This window comes from Candoia aspera, chromosome 4 (genome assembly GCF_035149785.1).
Source record: "Candoia aspera isolate rCanAsp1 chromosome 4, rCanAsp1.hap2, whole genome shotgun sequence".
Taxonomy (NCBI): domain Eukaryota; kingdom Metazoa; phylum Chordata; class Lepidosauria; order Squamata; family Boidae; genus Candoia; species Candoia aspera.
This window is the reverse complement of record NC_086156.1, coordinates 110,744,106-110,764,425: the sequence shown is the minus strand read 5'-3', so window position 1 is coordinate 110,764,425 and position 20,320 is coordinate 110,744,106. Positions and strand designations below refer to the sequence as shown.

Sequence of the window (20,320 nt, the reverse complement as noted above, 5' to 3'; positions counted from 1 at the left end):
TAGAATTAGAATTAAAGGAAAAGGTATTATTGTGCTCAAAGAAATACCGATAAGAATTTTGAGAAAAAGAAAGGAATATGTAGGTTTAACGGAAAGGTTGAAAAGAAACAACATACCATTTCGCTGGGAGAAATTAGAGGGGGTAAGCTTTACCTTTCAGGAAAGGAGGTGTAAGTTGAATTCAATGCACAAGGTTAAAGACTTTCTAGAAAGATACAAAAAGGATTTAGACCATATTAAGACAAATATCTAAGAAACTAGCAGAGAAGAGTCAGCCACAACTTCTAAGGAATACGAAGAATTACTGACGTGATGGGTATTAGTTATGTTACTTGGAATATCAATGGGGCAAATAGTCCCCCAAAAAGGAAAAAAATCTTTCACCATCTTAAAAATTTGAATAATGATGTTATTTGCCTTCAAGAAACACATATTAAAAAAAGGATGTAAAGTATTTACTTAATAGAAAATTGGGTAATGAATTTGTATCAGCAAACGATAAGAAAATAAGTGGTATAGTAGTATATGTCAAATCTTATTTAAAACCACGTTTGCTATTTTCTGATGATCAAGAGAGATTTTTAGGAATTGAAATTGAAGTTCAAGATAGGAAAATAATTGTAGCAGGCGTATATGTACCCCATAAAGACATGAAGGTTTTTTACGAGAATGTAATGGAAGAATTATTAAAATATTCTTATACCAGCTGGATATTAATGGGTGACTGGAATGGGGTTACAGTACTGGCATTAGACAGAAAATCAAACAAACAAATTAAAGATAAACAGGGAAAATTACCAAAAAAAAATTTTGAATTAAGTGAAAATTTAGCTTTGATAGATGCATGGAGACATAAAAATGGTTTAATGAAAGACTATACTTTTTTTTCTGATAGATTCAAATCCTTTTCTAGAATCAATATGGTATGGGTATCTAAAAACTTAGCAAATAAAATAATAAAAGCTGAAATTTTACCAAAAACATTTTCAGACCATAACCCAGTAAAAGTTATACTCATGAGGATTTCTAAAGGTACAAAATAGAGATTGAATGAGAGTATTTTAAAAAAAAGAGGGAGTAACAGAGGAGTGTAAAAAGAAATTAAAAGAATTTTTTGATATAAATTTGAATAATGAAGTGGATATTAGAACTGTTTGGGATGCTAGTAAGGCTGTAATGAGGGGACATTTTATATCTTTGAACCATAAAATAAAGGAACAATATCAACAAAATGTTCAATTAATAATGAATCAGATTAAAATAAAGGAAACAGAATTACAAGAAAATTCATCAGACAAAAATTTAATATATCAAATCAAACTGTTACAACAACAACTTGAGCTTATGACAATAAAGGATATGGAAGCAAAATTACATTATGCAAAACAAAGAAATTTTGAGTTTGCTAATAAACCAAGTAGATGGCTGGCTTACAAATTAAGAACAGAGAGAAAAAAAATGATTACTAGAATAAGAGACAGTGGGGAAGATGTGGGAGATAACAAAGGAATTAAAAGAGCATTTTTCACATTCTTCTCAAAGCTATATCAAAAGCAGGAAATTTCAGAAGAAAAAATTGATAAGTATCTTAATAACCAAAATCTTCCCAAATTAACACAAAGTCAACAACTCAGTATTAATGGCCCAATTACTAACCAAGAAATTATAGATGCGGTAAAAAAACTTAAAATAGGAAAAACACTGGGCCCTGATGGTATATCTACGGGCTATTATAAATTATTTTTAGAACAAATTTTAAAGATTTAATGAATTCTGATGGTGTCCAAGATACCCGAGTCATGGTCTGATCACTCTTATCCCAAAAGGAGAACAAGATCCCACTTTAACTAAAAATTATAGACCGATTTCATTGCTTAACAATGATTATAAATTTTTTATGCAATATTAGCTGAAAGATTAAAAATAGTCCTTCAAGAAATTATAAATAAAGATCAAAATGGCTTTCTACCAAAAAGACAAATAAAAGATAACACAAGAACAGTGACAGATATTTTGGAATATGCACATCATCATAATGAAAGCCAAATAGCCTTAATATTTTTGGATACTGAAAAGGCCTTTGATAATTTAAATTGGAGCTTTATGATCAAGGTATTGGAGAAAATGGAGTTTGGAAAAGACTTTACAAGGGGGATCAAAGCAATTTATTCATCACAAAAAGCTAGAATAATAGTAAACGAAGAAGTAAGAGATAACTGTAAAATAGAAAAGGGAATGAGACAGGGATGTCCATTGTCACCTTTATTATTCATTCTTGTCTTAGAAGTTCTTATTAGAGAGATAAAATCTGATAAACGAATAGAAGGGATAAAAATTAAAAAACAAGTATTTAAATTGAAAGCATTTGCAGACAACTTGGTGTTTACTTTACAAAACCCATTAGATTCAATAGACTATTTATTGAAAAAAATAACAGAATTTGGAGAGGTAGCAGGATTTAAAATTAATAACCAAAAAACTAAAATATTGAGTAAAAACATGACCCAAAAACAACAAGAAATTTTAAAAGAAAAAACTGGCTTTACAATAGAAAAGAAAATTAGATACTTGGGTATAATACTTTCAGCAAATAATAATGCATTATTCCACAACAACTATGAGAAAATGTGGTCTGAGATTAAATTAGATTTAGAGAGGTGGAGTAAGTTACAATTATCTCTTTTAGGAAGAATATCTGCAATTAAAATGAATATATTACCAAAGATGTTATTTCTGTTCCAAACAATTCCAATTTTGATAAATGAAAAAACCTTTAAGTTATGGCAAAAAGACATTTTGACATTTATATGGCAGGGAAAAAAACCAAGAATTAAATTTAAACTATTGCAAGATGCCAAAGAGAAAGGAGGCCTGGGATTAGCTGATCTTAAGTTCTATCTGGAAGCTTATTATTTTCTATGGATCAAAGACTGGTTAATATTGGAAGATCAAAAACTTTTACAGTTAGAAGGATACGAAATTAAATTTGGCTGGCATGCTTATATCTGGTATGAAAAAGTAAAATTGAACAAAGTATTTAATAACCACATTATTAGAAAAACATTACTCAAGACCTGGGACAAATACAAAAAAAGACTACTTCCTAATATACCAAATTGGATATCACCATTAGAAGCCCTATCAAGAAGAGAAAGCTTAGGGGACCAGACTAAATGGTTAAGTTATAAAGATCTACTAAAATTCAGTCAAGGTGGTCTGCCTATTCTAAAATCTCGGGAAGAACTACAAAATGAAGGCCGCTCATGTAATTGGTTTACTTACCTCCAATTAAATGAACGATTCAAGTTAGATAAAAAGAACTATAAATTTAAAAAAGAAGGATCAGAATTTGAAAAACAATTATATTTAAATAATGATCATATTATTACAAAAATGCATAAAATCTTGTTACAAACAAATCAAGAAAATGAACAAGTTAAAACATGCATGATTAATTGGGCAAGAAATATTGGTTATGACTGTCCATTAGAAAAATGTGGACTAAGGATTTAAAGTTTCATTATGTTATAATTTAAAGGAATTTTTTTATAAGATGATGTTTAGATGGTACTTGACACCACAAAAACTAGCAAGAATGTATAATAACACTTCAAATACATGTTGGAAATGTCAGCAAATGGAAGGAACATTCTATCATATGTGGTGGACTCGTAGCAAAGCAAAAAAAAATTGGGCACAGATTCATGATACGTTTCAGAAATTTTTAAAGAAAAAGATGGGGAAAAAAAAAAGAATTTTTTTTATTAGGTCTCTTTGATGAAGATCAACAAGAAAAATATAGTAATTTGATGCTTTACATGATCACAGCGGCCAGATTAGTAGATGCACAGTATTGGAAAAGGGAACCTATTCCAACAATGGAAGGATGGATAATAAAACTTATCGAATTAGCACAAATGACAAAATTAACACGTTTAATGAAAGATAATGATATTTTGAAGTAGAAGGAACCAATTTTAGATTACCTGTATGCAACTGATGAAAATGAAGCAATGATATTGGGTTTTGTATTGTAAAGAAGCGAATATTTTGAAATAAATAGTAAAATAAGAGTTCAAAATTATCGGGAGTTACATTAGGGGTTTTAATATATACCTTTAGCTAGTTTAATTGGAAACCTCTTACTCATATGATTTGTCATGTTGACACACCTATTTTCCTTAGGAAAGAGAAAAGTTAAAATCATAGGCCATTATAGCAAGATGTGCAGAAATGTATGTTGATTTTTTTGTTAATTTGTTTTGTTGAAAAATCTTTTTGTATATATCTCTTGTAGAATTTTTTTTTTGTAGAAATTTTTAATGAATAAAATCTTGCAATAATAATAATAAAAGAGAATCTCAAAGTGGCTTACACAGTGCCCATGCCTATAAGTTAATGACTATAACAGTTTTTTTGCTTAGAATTAAAGTCCTCTCATCAATATTGTAAGGAAATACCCAGAAGAGGATTCATTCTACCAGACTCCAGGAATCTTCAAAGGACCAGCTTAGCATGATCTCCTACACAAGTTTATGATGGCAACTTTTATGTCCTTGTTCCTTAGTGTATAGATAATAGGATTCAAAAGTGGAGTCAGTGATGTGTAGAAGACAGCCACTACTCCATCCAGTGGATCCTGAGATCCTGGTCTCAAATAGATGAAGACAAGGGGCACATAGTAGGTCACCACTGCAATTATATGAGCAGTACAGGTAGAGAAAGCCCGTTGACGACCTTGGGCACTGCGGATCTTCAGGACGGTGGAAACAACGTACATGTAGGAAGTCAAAATCAGAAGGAAGCATGTGGTGGCCACAAGCCCAACATCCACCATGGTTACCATCTCATTGAGTGCTGTGTCAGCAGAGACCAGCTTCAACACAGCTGGGATATCACAGAAGATATAGTTGACCTGGTTTTCCCAGCCAAAGGGCAAACGAAAAACAAGGGCTGTCTCCATCATGGAGTGAAGGCATCCTCCAACCCAGGTGCCCATTGCCAGGAAGAGACATGTCCTACGGTTCATGATGATGCCATAATGGAATGGTTTGTAAATAGCCAGAAAGCGATCATAGGCCATCAATGTATAAAGGAAGCATTCTGTGCAACCCAAAAAATGGAAGAAGAAGAGTTGACATACACAACCTCCAAAGGATATAATCCTCCCGCCTTCTAAAAATCCAGCAATTAACTTGGGAACAATCACGGTGGAGATTGTCATGTCTAGAAAGGACAAATGGCAGAGGAACCAGTACATGGGCTTGTGGAGTTGGGGATTAGATAGCACAACCAGTAAGATCAGAAGATTGCCAAAGAGTGTCAGTAAGTAGATGAGTAGGAATAAGAGAAATAAAGCTTCCTTCAGACTATTGGGATATGGAAAGCCAACAAGGACAAACTCAGTCAATGAAGTTTGATTCTCATGTTCCATCTGTACAACATAAAACAGTCATGGGTATAATCAGTCATGGAAAGAGGACTGTCAGTAAGCACAGAACCTAACGACATCTTTAAGTAGATGATCCTCCCACAGGTATGTGTGACTGATCTAAACAGATGTTCAATGTACTTCGTTGTTTCATGTTAGCACATCTCACAGGCATAGACCTAAATGAGGTTTGGCTGCATAAGACTCACAAATTGTTCCAGATACCTTCAGATAGTACCTATTTAGCTCACAAAATATTATAATAGCCATCTATCTTCCTACCTACCTATCTATCCATGTCCCTCGCAGCATATGTGAAATGACATTTGGTGCTTGAAAGTTGTTTACCCCCAAAATATGTTAATCCCAACTCTGGACAAAGGGGAAACAATAAAAGGAAGGAAAATGTCCTTCTAGGAAATTCCTCAATTGAGATGCAGATCATTGCCTCTGCGCAAAGCTACGAATTTGTTCCTCTAAACTCTGGCAATCCAAGCATGCTTTGCAGGTTTTCCAGAAATTAGTCTTCCAAAAATGAAGTTCTTTGCCTCATTTTGGGTGAAACAGGCCTGGAACAGCAGGGTTTCAACATATATACTGAGAACTACTTTATTCAGTGGGTGAAGAAAGATATAAAAAGGTCAGCTATTCTTGACCTGATATTATCTAACAGAGGAGGACTGTTGAAAGAAATGGAAGTAGCAGGAATGTTGAGAGAAAGCCATCATGTCACATGCAGTTTCTTCTTTCTTCTTTCTCATGGTGGATGTGTTCAAGCAGAAGACAACTGCACAACTTCAACCAGAGATGCTTTAACTTGGGTTCCTGTGTTGAACAAGAAACTGACCTCAGTGGCCTCAATGGCCTTTGGCACTTCTGTGAGTCTATAAGAACAGTCCTTTGAAGTGGAGGATGAGAACGGACCATCAAGCCCTATCAAACCTATCCCAAGATGCCTGTCTTCCAAGTCCCTAAATCACTCACTTTGCTGCTTGCTGATAAGATCAGCTTTGGACATTCTCAAAGATGATTGCTTAAACGTTTTGTGGCTCAGATAGGGTAGCTTCTATATGCAAATCCTTTCTGTAGCTATATACCCAGATGATATTGTCTTACCTCAAGCTTGCTAAGCACTTTGGTGATCCATCTTAAAAAGGTACGTGATGCAAAAGGTTTGGAAGAATATCCTTTGTATTAGACCCATCTAAATGGTTCCACATTGGTTACAATCTCAACTCATTTGCAAAAGTCTTCTGTCACAGGTTGAGACGCTTGTTGACACCTTTCTAAACTCCTTTCTTCCATCCTACCCAGAAGGAGACTTTGCCTCTAATGCCAAGTGTAGTCAGAACACTACTGGGGATCAGGAGAAGATTATTCTAGGCTGCTTGGTAAAGTCTTGCAATTAGTCTTCTCTCCAAGGCTCTGACAGGCATTCATGGATTTTGGGAGGCAGCAGCAGTCTTAGGAGGAGGAAACGGTTCATGCAATTCATCCATCATCTGAAAAAGGAGGAAGCCGGGCTACCTGGTTTATCTCCAATCTTCTTGTTTTTTCCAAGCCTTTATAACAGTGCTACTGTATATACTCCCAAGCTGCCCCTCTCCCTAAATCCCACTTGCATTTCCATCTCTAAGGGCCTATCAGCCTTGGTTTGGTACTTTTGGAGGTCTCATTAAACACAGTTGCTACCTCTGAACAAGCCTCTTTGAGATTCATTTAAAAGGTGGAATGAGAAGATTTCAGATAACAAACATTGTAGTTGAATCAGCTCTGGGATTGTTAATAAACAGAACAGGTTGGAAGAGTTCAAGTTATTTTATGTTCCTCCTCATCATCTCCATTCTCAAATCAAAACAGCAGCTTCTAAATGCTTCTAGATCAGTTTTCCCTAACTGCTGCCTTTCATAACTGATGGACTGCAGCTCCCATTGTGACTTAGATTGAGGGACCCTTTGATAGTACCAGGCCGAATCGTAGTGTAAACTGTCCCACATTAAGGATGGATGAGGAATGGGGTCTATCGGACTTTTGAAAGGAATATAGTAATTTTAAATCTCTGTAATATATTGGAAAACCTGTATGGTATGCATCCAAAATTCACATGCTTGAGAACTTTTTAACACTGTCTTGTTTGTTTGTTTGTTTGTTTTAATGTTCTTATACTTCATCTTTCATTAGAGCAATGTCAGAGATAGATTAACTTTCTTGGCTGGTGGCCACACTCGGAATTTTGAGAGCATATTACAGGCACTTTCCCAATATGGCTGCCCTGAAGAGAGGAGTAGCCATCTTGCCCCTGGCAGTGAGATGAGCCCCATCGCTCCTAGCCTTCTGGAGGAATTTGAAGACCTGGCTCTGCCACCAGGTTTGGGACAGGGAGGAGAATAGTCATACTTGGGGCTGGCTAGTGCCTTGAAGTGCCCCTCCTATGCAAGGACTGAATGAGACCACAGCCATCTGGATTTTATTATATTTGCTAGCTTTGTGAAATTGTTTTATAGTGTGTTTTATATTGGAATTTTATTATATATTTATTGTTTTATATTGTAAACCGCCCAGAGTCCCTCCGCCCGGAGGAGATGGGTGGTGACAAATTTGATAAATAAAAAAATAAATAAATAAAATGATGGGTGTGGTCAGTGAAAAAAAATCCATGTACCTGAATATAAACTGGTTACTCTTTGCCATCCTCATCCTCCTTACCCTTAGTTTGCTACCCTAACAATATTAACCTGGGGGTAGGCAAGCAGGCTGTTAGGATTGTCCCACCTCAGCTTCATGAAAGCCTTGAAAAATATCCATTTTCTTCTTCAGAAAAGGGAGAAAGAGGGGATGTAATGCAGCAAGCTCCTGAAAATGTACAGAAATTTCCTCTGAAAGCTTACAAAACTGACAATATGTTGCAATACATACTTTAAGTGGATCTGGATCACTGGGAATTCTATGCATCGTATAACAACATTTAGAACTTTATTGAAATATGAAGTGGTCAATCCAAGAAGGCACAAGAGAGGGGGCAGCGATGTGACTCTTTTCCCTCTTCAGCTGAAGGGGGCAGATGGGCTGGGTACAGCAGGACATGATTTGCCTCTGGTCCTGGATTAGCTGTTAGGGCTGTGTGAGCTCCAGAAATGATTCAGAAGTTATTTGAATGTGCCCAGGCACAGCACCTCTCTGTAATTCATTAACAACAACTCTGTCATTCTTGAGTGGTAAGCTTCCAAGAATCATGGAGTTGGAAGGGCCCGTTTTGGCCATCAGCCCCCTGTTCAGAAAAGGAACCAACATTATATCTATAACCCCAAGAAATCACTGTTCAGTCTCTGCTTCGCTTAATTCCCAAGTGAAGGGACTTACGTTGTATAACCTCCGGGATCCGGCAGAGTGCTAGATGTAATGACCAGGAGGTACAAGACTTAACAAACAGGTTGAGTGAGCTCTTCCAAGCACCCTGTCTATATCCTCAAGCTGTAAAAATACATATAATAAAAATTTCTTTTTTCTGCCCTGTCTGAATTTTTCTTTTCTTTTTCTTTTTTTCTTCTAGTTTAGTTTGCATTAGTTTTTACTATGTTTATTAAAAACTTCAATAAAAATATTTTTAAAAAAAGAATATCTCAATCAACTGATTCTCTGTTACCTGGACCCACTTTAAGAGCCTAAATATTTAACATTTAGATACATTGCAAATTATATTGGGTCAAAGTTTTGCAGGTTAGCTGTGGCTAAGTCCCATTAGAGAAAAAAACGAATGGGACCAATCCAGATGAGACAAATGTGTTGGATATACTTCCTTCCCACATGTTCTCATTTGCTTATAAAGCAATGTATTCTTAATAGAAAAAAATAATATTTCAGTTTGGACTAAATCTTTGCATAGCAAGGTAAGTGGAGAAAAAGATGGATTTCACTTTATTTCTCAGTATGCTGCTTGGTATTTAAAAAAATAGACCACTCTATATTCTGTAGTGGAATATGCTAGGCTGTTTTAGCCACTGTTTCTTGAATAGGTAACTACAGTTGGATTCACAAATAATGCTAAGCTTTAAACCATGGTTTACAAATTGCAAGGACCAAACCAGCCATGTGTAAATACAGTGGACATGAGGACAGCCACTGTATCCACTCAACTTGCATTCTTAGTCATGATTAACCAACTTAGCCATACCAATTTCTTCAGCACCAAGCCAGATACTCCTAGAATTTCGCTAAAATATGTTGCATGATAGATCCAGCATCATCAGAAAGACTTTTTTGTGTGATGTGACTGCCTCCTTTCCTTATTCCTCGCACTTCTGTACAGGTCCCCAGGTGGATTTGTTGGTTGTGAAAGATGGTTGTTGGCCAGTGTCATTGGATACAATCCATTTGCTTTTTTCATTCATTCATTCATTCCATTGCATTCCATTCCATTCCATTTCATTTTGTTAAAACCTTCATCAATGCCATCTAGCCAGTGGGAGAACAATAATTACAATATACATATACATATAAATATGCATACATACATACACACACACACACACACACATTTTTAATCTTTTTCTTCTTCCAAACTGCTGAGCATAGCAATCCATCCTTTGGTCCTATCTGTATTTACTTGAGGGTGTGTTGGTAAAGATTTCTGAGTGACATTGGATAAGGGTCACATTTGCAAATCTTCAATAGATTCCACCCACTGCTATTAGTATATGACATAAATGTTATGAATTTGCATGTTTACATAGCTGATGCTTATAAATGCAACCTGTAACAAATCTTTGGAAGTCTTTATATACTGAATTCCTAATACTCATTATCACCCCAAATTAGCCATTATTTACTGTATACATAATGGTGTCATTCAGAATAGTTTGTTTTGTGTATTTGGAAACAACTGAACTCAACTTGATGATTGATTTCTAGTGAATTTGTTTCATTCATAGCTTTACAATATTTTTCCCTTTTGTCAACTTGAAGTTCTGCTTACTGTATGTATGAAAATAAAATGGGCTTTGTGATGACCACCAGGCTGCCAATTGTGTGGTCAACATCCTGTCCTGGCTAACATTTGCTGGTATCTGGTCAAACACAGCAATATGGTTAATCTTCACGTTTATTTTCATCTTTGTATTACAACTCAGTGTAATGACAGAATTCCATGCAAAGAGTATTCAAGCACAATCCAACACCCTTCACGTGTTCACTCCCTTCACACAGGAGTCATAACCAAGCCAGGGTAAGCCTCAGCAATTGCATTTTCCCAGCCTGATAAGCATGGTTAGCTTTAACCTTACTTAGTTTGGGGAAGGGGGCTTAATGAGCTGTGAGCATCCATTCTGTTGGGTTGCCTTATGATTCAACATCCTGAAGAAGCCCAAAAAATGGGTGAACACTTAGCTGTTAGGTGCCTTGTGTGAACAGAGCCATAAACACTTGAGTTACTCATTCTGGTTTCTGGAAAGGGCTAGGACAAAATAAATAATCTCATCACTCTGGGACTGTGTTTTCAATCACTCTATCTCCCATTAAAGCATGTTCCAGGGATTGTCTATCCACCAGCTCCTTGTCAAGTCTTAACAAGCATTGCCTTGGGATGGCTCAGTGAGAACAACACAACACACTGAAGAATTTTAATAGACACAAATCACAGAGTTGGAGGTTCCTGATGGCTCCTGTTTGCAGAACATACTTAACTAAGACAATATGTCTGTCTGTCTGTCTGTGTGTAGCATGTCATCTGAACAGCTAAACACGGGGCAGCCAAGAAAATAAAAATAAGCACTCATTGATTAACTGGATTATCCATAAACATGTCCTGCCACACACAGGTCTTTATTTTATTTATTTGTTGAATTTGTACCCAGCCCACCTATTCCTTCGAGAATCTCAAGGTGGCTTATTGTACACAGGGATCTCTCTTTATTTTATTCCAAATGCGACAGTCACTAATTCTCATGCTGAGAAGAACTTGAGCAGCAAAAAAGAAACAGCTGATGCAGACTGCCCCACTCTTATGAAAGCAGCAAACATGCAGCTCCCTCCATCATAAAGGTAGAAGAAAATGAACCAGAGGTTTGCCACCATGTCATGTTCACTGTTTCAATGTGCACTGTACATCATAATGTTTCACATGCCATGGCGCTGACGCGCGTTTCTGTTTGAGAGAGAGCTGCTGTGAGACCTTGTGCCATGCTCTGTATGTGAAATCAGTACAGTGGAATGTGTTTGGGTTATGTTATCTGTTCAAGGCCTTTTCCCGCAGACCATCAGAGACCGTTAGGAGCACCTGGGATTGTGAACTTGAGAAGATTCTACGGGGGGAGGGATTTCGTTTGCACCGAGGGTTTTTAGTTTGAATTTGGCGCGCTTTCACCATTCTCAGCTTTCTTTGTGATCCTGCATACTATTCTTTAATAAATCAGATATCTTTGAATTCCTGCTCATGAGTCTGAGAGTGTTTTAGAATAGGCATTCATTACACACTATTAATGGTCTACGGAGGGGTACATTTGAAAGCTAAGACCTTGATGGAATTCTTGAATTATAGCTGTAACCTTCCTTGTAATAAATATTACTAATCAAAGCTCTGTGAGACTTGTTCCTTGGATTAACTATTTCCTGTCCAGGCTCCTTGGAGAGAAGTCTACCAACCACAGTTTGAAGTAAAAGGCTACTGCAATCTAAAAAAATATTCCCCGCCCCCCCCAAAATCCACTGGATACAGAGTAGAACCCACATGGCCTGGTTGCATAACTGTTCCTAGTTATGTGGATCAAATCTGAGATTTACTGCTTGCAAACAGGTGCTTTAGCACTCTGTATTTTAACACAGTGGCACTGTATGTCAGTGTAATTTACAGAATTGAGATTTCAGAGTCCAGGGAAAGAAACGGTTCAGGACTTTTCTAGAGATGGGTGGAATATTTCTCTGATTCAACCCATGACAGCTTAGAAGAGGGGAGCAGGTAGATGTTGAAAATCAGCTAGAATCACCAAAAACAGGTTGAACTGGGCAACACTGATATGACTCCTCTTAAAAGCCTTGGTCCCCAGGCCTACAAGTTAAAAGCTTTTTTTGTTTAGAATTAAAGTCCTCTCAACATTGTATGTCAATACTCAGAAGGGGCTTCCATCTATCAAACTCCAGGAATGTTCGAACTACCAGCTTAGGATGACCTACACACTTTTACAAGGGCAACTTTTATGTCCTTGTTCCTTAGTGTATAGATAATGGGATTCAAAAGTGGAGTCAGTGATGTGTAGAAGACAGCCACTACTCCATCCAGTGGATCCTGAGATCCTGGTCTCAAATAGATGAAGACAAGGGGCACATAGTAGGTCACCACTACAATTATATGAGCAGTACAGGTAGAGAAAGCCCGTTGACGACCTTGGGCACTGCGGATCTTCAGGACGGTGGAAACAACGTACATGTAGGAAGTCAAAATCAGAAGGAAGCATGTGGTGGCCACAAGCCCAACATCCACCATGGTTACCATCTCATTGAGTGTTGTGTCAGCAGAGACCAGCTTCAACACAGCTGGGATATCACAGAAGATATAGTTGACCTGGTTTTCCCAGCCAAAGGGCAAACGAAAAACAAGGGCTGTCTCCATCGTGGAGTGAAGGCATCCTCCAACCCAGGTGCCCATTGCCAGGAAGAGACATGTCCTACGGTTCATGATGGTGCCATAATGGAGTGGTTTGCAAATAGCCAGAAAGCGATCATAGGCCATCAATGTATAAAGGAAGCATTCTGTGCAACCCAAAAAATGGAAGAAGAAGAGTTGACATACACAACCTCCAAAGGATATAATCTCCCGCCTTCTAAAAATCCAGCAATTACCTTTGGAACAACCACGGTAGAGACTGTCATGTCTAGAAAGGACAAATGGCAGAGGAACCAGTACATGGGCTTGTGGAGTTGGGGATTAGATAGCACAACCAGTAGGATCAGAAGATTGCCAAAGAGTGTCAGTAAGTAGATGAGTAGGAATAAGAGAAATAAAGCTTCCTTCAGACTATTGGGATATGGAAAGCCAACAAGGACAAACTCAGTCAATGAAGTTTGATTCTCACCTTCCATTTGTGCAACAACAACAAAAAATCATGGATATAATCAGTCATGGAAAGAGGACTGTCAGTAAGCACAGAACTTAAAGAAATGTCAATGAAGATTCTCAGTCATCCAGGTGGAATTGTCTGTTGGTTGAGTCACTAATGAAATGTTTAAGCGGATGATCCTGTCAAAGATATGGGTGACTGATCTAAACAGATGTTCAATGTACTTTGTTAGATTTTGGGAGCAGAAGACATACAGATTGTTCCTGATACCTCCAGATAGTACTATTTAGCTCACCAAATATAATATCCACGTCCCTCGCAGCATATGTGAAATGACATTTGGTGCTTGAAAGTTGTTTACCCCCAAAATATGTTAATCCCAACTCTGGACAAAGGGGAAACAATAAAAGGAAGGAAAATGTCCTTCTAGGAAATTCCTCAAGTGAGATGCAGATCATTGCCTCTGCGCAAAGCTACAAATTTGTTCCTCTAAACTCCGGTAATCCAAGCATGCTTTGCAGGTTTTCCAGAAATTAGTCTTCCAAAAATGAAGTTGTTTGCCTCATTTTGGGTGAAACAGGCCTGGAACAGCAGGGTTGCAACATATATACTGAGAACTACTTTATTCAGCGGGTGAAGAAAGATATAAAAAGGTCAGCTATCCTTGACCTGATATTATCTAACAGAGGAGAACTGTTGAAAGAAATGGAAGTAGCAGGAATGTTGAGAGAAAGCCATCATGTCACATGCAGTTTCTTCTTTCTTCTTTCTCATGGTGGATGTGTTCAAGCAGAAGACAACTGCACAACATCAACCAGAGATGCTTTAATTTGGGTTCCTGTGTTGAACAAGAAACTGACCTCAGTGGCCTCAATGGCCTTTGGCACTTCTGTGAGTCTATAAGAACAGTCTTTTGAAGTGGAGGATGAGAATGGACCATCAAGCCCTATCAAACCTATCCCAAGATGCCTGTCTTCCAAGTCCCTAAATCACTCACTTTGCTGCTTGCTGATAAGATCAGCTTTGGACATTCTCAAAGATGATTGCTTAAATGTTTTGTGGCTCAGATAGGGTAGCTTCTATATGCAAATCCTTTCTGTAGCTATATACACAGATGATATTGTCTTACCTCAAGCTTGCTAAGCACTTTGGTGATCCATCTTAAAAAGGTACGTGATGCAAAAGGTTTGGAAGAATATCCTTTGTATTAGACCCATCTAAATGGTTCCACATTGGTTACTATCTCAACTCATTTGCAAAAGTCTTCTGTCACAGGTTGAGATGCTTGTTGACACCTTTCTAAACTCCTTTCTTCCATCCTACCCAGAAGGAGACTTTGCCTCTAATGCCAAGTGTAGTCAGAACACTACTGGGGATCAGGAGAAGATTATTCTAGGCTGCTTGGTAAAGTCTTGCAATTAGTCTTCTCTCCAAGGCTCTGACAGGCATTCATGGATTTTGGGAGGCAGCAGCAGTCTTAGAAGGAGGAAACGGTTCATGCCATTCATCCATCATCTGAAAAAGGAGGAAGCCGGGCTACCTGGTTTATCTCCAATCTTCTTGTTTTTTCCAAGCCTTTATAACAGTGCTACTGTATATACTCCCAAGCTGCCCCTCTCCCTAAATCCCACTTGCATTTCCATCTCTAAGGGCCTATCATCCTTGATTCAGTGTCTTTGGATGTCTCATTAAACACAGTTGCTACCTCTGAACAAGCCTCGTTGAGATTGATTTAAAAGGCAGAATGAGAAGATTCCAAATAAGAAATTGAATCAGCTCTGGGATTGTTAATAAACAGAACAGGTTGGAAGAGTTCAAGTTATTTTATGTTCCTCATCATCATCTCCATTCTCAAATCAAAACAACAGTTTCTAAATGCTTCTAGATCAGTTTTCCCTAACTGCTGCCTTTCATAACTGATGGACTGCAGCTCCCATCATCCCCAGCCATTGTGACTTAGATTGTTGGAAACATTAATAGTAATATCCCCATTTTTTGTTTGAACTGTTCTACCACTAGAAATTTATGAGGAATTGGGTACATCAGAATTTTGCGAGGAACATACCAATTTCAGATCACTTGATTGGTTCTTGGAGAGCTTATAAAGTTGGCATCTAATTTCTGTATGTTTCAAAACTTTTTAATGCTATCCCATTTGGTTAGTTTTAATGATCTTTGGAACAGATTTATGAATTTGTTTATTGTTTGCTTGTAACATTTTTATCCCACCTTTCCCCCAATTTTTCCCCATGACAACTCTGTGAGATAGGCTGGGCTGAGGGACACTGGCAGGCTCAAAGTCATTCAATGAATTTGCATGGTTGGGTGAATCTTAGCCTATCCAATATTAGTCTAACACCTTCCCATGTGGGCTGTTAAAATAGGCCCTCAGCATTTCAAATACATAGACAACACTTGAAAAAACAATTGCACAATGTCCAAGCTCTATACAACTATTTCAACTTATTGGATTACCGTAATGCGCTCTACATGGGGCTGCCCTTGAAGAGTACCGGAAGCTTCAGCTGGTGCAAAATGCAGCAGCAAAGGGCAGTTATGTGTGCTTCTTAAACAACACATGTTACGCCTCTACTCCGCGGGCTCCATTGGTTGCCAGTCTGCTTCCGGGTCCAATTCAAGGTGCTGGTTTTGACCTTTAAAGCCCTTCATGGCATGCAGCCAAGTTATTTGAGAGCCCACCTCTCCCCAATTACATCAGCCCAGCCCATCAAATCTGGCAGGAGAGGCATGCTCCAGGTCCCTCTCTCAGGGAAGTATGCTTGGTGGACTCGAGGAGGCAGGCCTTCTCTGCTGTGGAGCCTACCTCATGGAACATTCCCCACCCCTAAAGTGAGGTCAGTTCCTTCCCTCCTTATTTTCTGGATGTCCCTCAAGACTTGGCTTTATCATCAGGCCTGGAGGCCTCAGGGGACCAGGGAGATCTTGAGGTGGTTTCATTGCTGATTGAATCTCATGTGTGTCATGTTCATCGTTTCAATGTGCATTGTACATCGTAACGTTTCGCATGCCAAGGTGCTGACGCGCGTATCTGGTTGGGAGGGAGCTGCTGAGGGACCTTGTACCAAGCTCTCTATCTGTGCTTGTTAAGATGGAATGTGTTTGGGTTATCTTCTCTGTTCAAGGTCTTTTTCCCATTGATCAGCAGAACTCGTTAGGAGCACCTGGGATTGTGAATTTGAGACGAATGAAAGGGGGGGTGGGACTTCATTTGTATAGGGGGTTATTTAGTTTGATTTTAGGTGCGCTTTTTCCATTCTCAGCTTTCTTTGTATTTGCATTCTATTCTACAATAAACCAGATTTTATTTAAGCTTTGGCTTGTGATTCTGAGAATATTTCTGGAATACTCATTCATTACATAAAGCTGAGAATCCATCAATATACCTTGCTAGTTCCTACCAAGAAAATTCTTGTGAGGGAAGAAGTTAGCGATGGCAGAGTCGAAACCAGCATCTGCGGGGCTTGAGGAGACAACTACCCGATTACCCGAATCGGCAATCCAGAGCAGAGAGACGAGCCCCCTCCCCCCCGAACTTTCCTGTTACCCGAGGGATTCGAGTTCCAGCCCTGAGGTGGGGGGATCTAGCGAGGGGGGAGAGCCAGAACAACCGACACCGACTGGCTCCCCCCCAGAGATAACCACCTGGGATATGATGGAGGAACCCCAGCCGGGGACGTCCCAGGCATCTTGGAAGTTCCGTTTCCCGCTGACCCCCGAGGTGGAATCTACAATGGTAGCAATGGGGAGACAACCTGGCGGTTGACAATGGAAGGAATCTATCACCCCTGAGAGGGTGAGGGTATTGGAAGAGAAGCTGGAATCAGTGGAGTATATGTTGAAAAACCTGTCTTTGGGAGTGAGCAGCCAGGCGAGATACAATGGGAGCCCTGGCTTCAATCAACCCTCCCCCATCCTTCCCCCTGAACTACCGCCGACGCGGGGCCATGGACAACTTCGGGATGCATCTCCACCCCATGGCGGAGCAATTTGAACCCTGCTTCCCTTCCGAGAAGGTTAAGATAACGGCAATAGCCACCAAGCTAAAGGGCAGAGTGGCAGATTGGTATGTCCAACTGACAGAGGCTAACGCCCCTGAACTCAAGTCTTTTGAGGACTTTTTGCTAGCCTTAAAGCTGTATTTTGAAGATCCTCTGACCAAGGCAAGGGCTAAAGAGGTGCTGAAGGATCTCATCCAGGGGCCCAGGTCAGTGGCTGACTGTGCCCTGGAATTTAAAGCCTTAGCGGGCAAAGTCCCCGAGTGGTCTCAATCAAACTTGGTAGATAGGTTTAAGGATGGGCTCAATCGAGACGTCTTAAAATGGGCGCTGGGCAGAGACAACCCAGAGTCACTACACGATTGGATCTGTCTGGCTGGGAAGGCAGAGCATGCCCAGCGCACCTACATGCAAGCCAGGAGGCATGAAAGACCACCGGCCGCAATGCGAGGACCACGACCAGGGGCAACTGCTGCCCCATTGGGCTACTGAATGTGGGACGAAGAGAGACAGTGCCGTTACATGCGTGGCCAGTGTATCCAGTGTGGGAAGGGCGGACATCGAGCCGCAGACTGCCCGAAGACCAAAGCTGGGGACCAAGCACCAAAAGTACCGACAAAATCACCACCCCCCTCACGATGGATGACAGCGGCCAAGGGTGCTGTGGATGAGGAAGAGGAGATCTACTTCTCCGGAGAGGCGCAAACCGCCTCTGAGCAACCGGCAGGAAATGCCAGCCACCTGCCTTAAACAGCGCCTGTAGGCAGGTGGAGGAGGATGGGCGCAAGGACGAAATTGTAATGATTGCCCAGCCCAAATACTCAGACTCACAAGAGGTTGCTAAATGAAATCTGATTTATTAGGGAACTTAGGACAAATACAGAGAAAGCTGAGAATGAGCAAAAGCGCGCCAAATACAAACTTAAAACCCTCGGTGCAAACGTACCCCGCCTCCCTGCTAACCGCCCCGCCCATCCCAGGTGCTGGCAATCATCAGAACTGCTAGCCTGAGAAAGTAACCTTGAACATAGCAGATAACCCAAATACATTCCAAAAGCAGAGCCAAGAGATAAATACTCCCATCCTCCCGTGAAAGATGAAACACGCATTCAGCTAATGACATGCGAAACGTTACGATGTATCAAAGACATTGAAACGGCAAACATGACAGAAATGGTGAGTGCTGACTGCCCCATTTTAGCAGTGAAAGTGAAGTTGGGCTCCCGCACTAGAACTATGGAGGTATGGGCTCTCATTGACTCGGGGTGTTCTAGGTGTCTCATCCACCCTGACCTGGTTGCTGCGCTGGATTTGCCTAGCTTTCCACTCCGGCAGCCCTTGGTTTTCACCCAATTAGACAGTTCAACAGCGGGTGGGGGACCAGCAACTCATTTCACTGGAACTGTGGCGATGCAAATGGGCAGCCACAGGGAGGCTTTAAAATTCATTGTAGCCCCGGTTGGCAATCCCATGGTGATTTTGAGAATTCCCTGGTTGACTTGGCGCAGCCCATACATAAATTGGGCGCACCAGACTGTTACTTTTGAGGATGGCTTTTACCAAGCTCCTACACTGGAGAAACCTTTAAGTGTGGGGGTAGGGAGGGCTGCGATCGCCATGCCACGCCCTAGCTCACCACACCTGGAGGGCTTGCCCGACCTGTACCGGGACTTTGCTGACATCTTTGGGGAAGTGGAAGTGGACCAACTACCCCCCCCCATCGAAAAACTGACTGAGCTATAGAGCTGGTTCCCAACGCTCAATTGCCCAAGCCAAAAATCTATCCGATGACCCAGAAGGAGCTTGCCGCATTGCGTGACTTTATTGACAAGAATCTGTCAAGGGGCTCTATTGAACCGGCAAATTGTCCGGTGGGGGCCCCTGTGCTTTTCCGCGAAAAGGATGGCACACTTCGGCTTTGTATGGACTATCAGAGGTTAAATTCCATCTCGTTTTGCAACAAATATCCTCTGCCTCTCATAAAAGACATTTTAGCCCATTTGTCAATGGGGAAAATTTTCTCTAAGCTCGACCTTCGCGAAGCATATTTTCGCATTTGCATAAGAGCTGGCGACGAGTGGAAAACGGCTTTCAATTGCCCATTGGGGTCATTTCAGTACAAAGTCATTACAATGTGTGTGTTTTAACTTTTCTAATATGACTGTAGTTGACATGTTCTTCATGTTATACCTTTTGCTTTACGCCACCCAGAGTCACTTCACAGCATTTTAATCTTGTATATGTTCTCCTTGAAATCCATGGCCTCCTGCTCAGAAGTAGTTAGGAAAGGCCTCCTTACCCTCCTCTCTCTTCCTCCCTCTCCTTGAGTCCTAGCCTCAGTTTTAGGGAACATCAGGGATAAGAGCTGGCCTGTTTTGGAAAGGGGACAGTTGCTTTGACCAAGTCAAGAAAAATGTACCATCTCTGATGTCCTGGCTAGTAAGCAAATCATTATATCATTTGGTTTGAACAGGTATTGAATTCTTAAATAATAGTAATAATAATAAGGTCAAATACAAATATAGTAGTTTGGGGTAGTTAAGAAATTGTTTTAGTGGGATTTTATTAGAATTTTATTGTATATTTATTAGAATTTTATTGCATATTTATTAGAATTTTATCGTATATTTATTGTTCTGTATTGTAAACCACCCAGAGTTCCTCCGGTTGGAGGAGATGGGCAGTGACAAATTTGATTGATAAATAAATAAATCAATCAATCAATCAATCAATCAATCAATACCCTTTCTTCTAAAGCACAATCTTCCTGCAGCATTTAGGTCTAGATCTTGATCAATACTGGAAATAAATTAATTGGATCTTTG

At 39.8% G+C, this 20,320-nt stretch overlaps 2 protein-coding genes across 2 annotated transcripts; both read right to left on the bottom strand.

The window, feature by feature from the left end:
• Nucleotides 1–4,510: 4,510 nt before the first annotated feature.
• LOC134497059 (olfactory receptor 10G6-like) lies at nt 4,511–5,434 on the bottom strand. The gene has a single exon (XM_063302775.1). It carries the CDS (start codon nt 5,432–5,434, stop codon nt 4,511–4,513), a length of 924 nt encoding a protein of 307 aa, XP_063158845.1.
• A 7,147-nt stretch (nt 5,435–12,581) lies between these two features.
• LOC134497058 (olfactory receptor 10G6-like) lies at nt 12,582–13,501 on the bottom strand. Its single transcript, XM_063302774.1, is given in 2 exon segments — nt 12,582–13,240; nt 13,243–13,501. Coding segments are annotated over 2 exon segments (918 nt in total).
• Nucleotides 13,502–20,320: the final 6,819 nt, after the last annotated feature.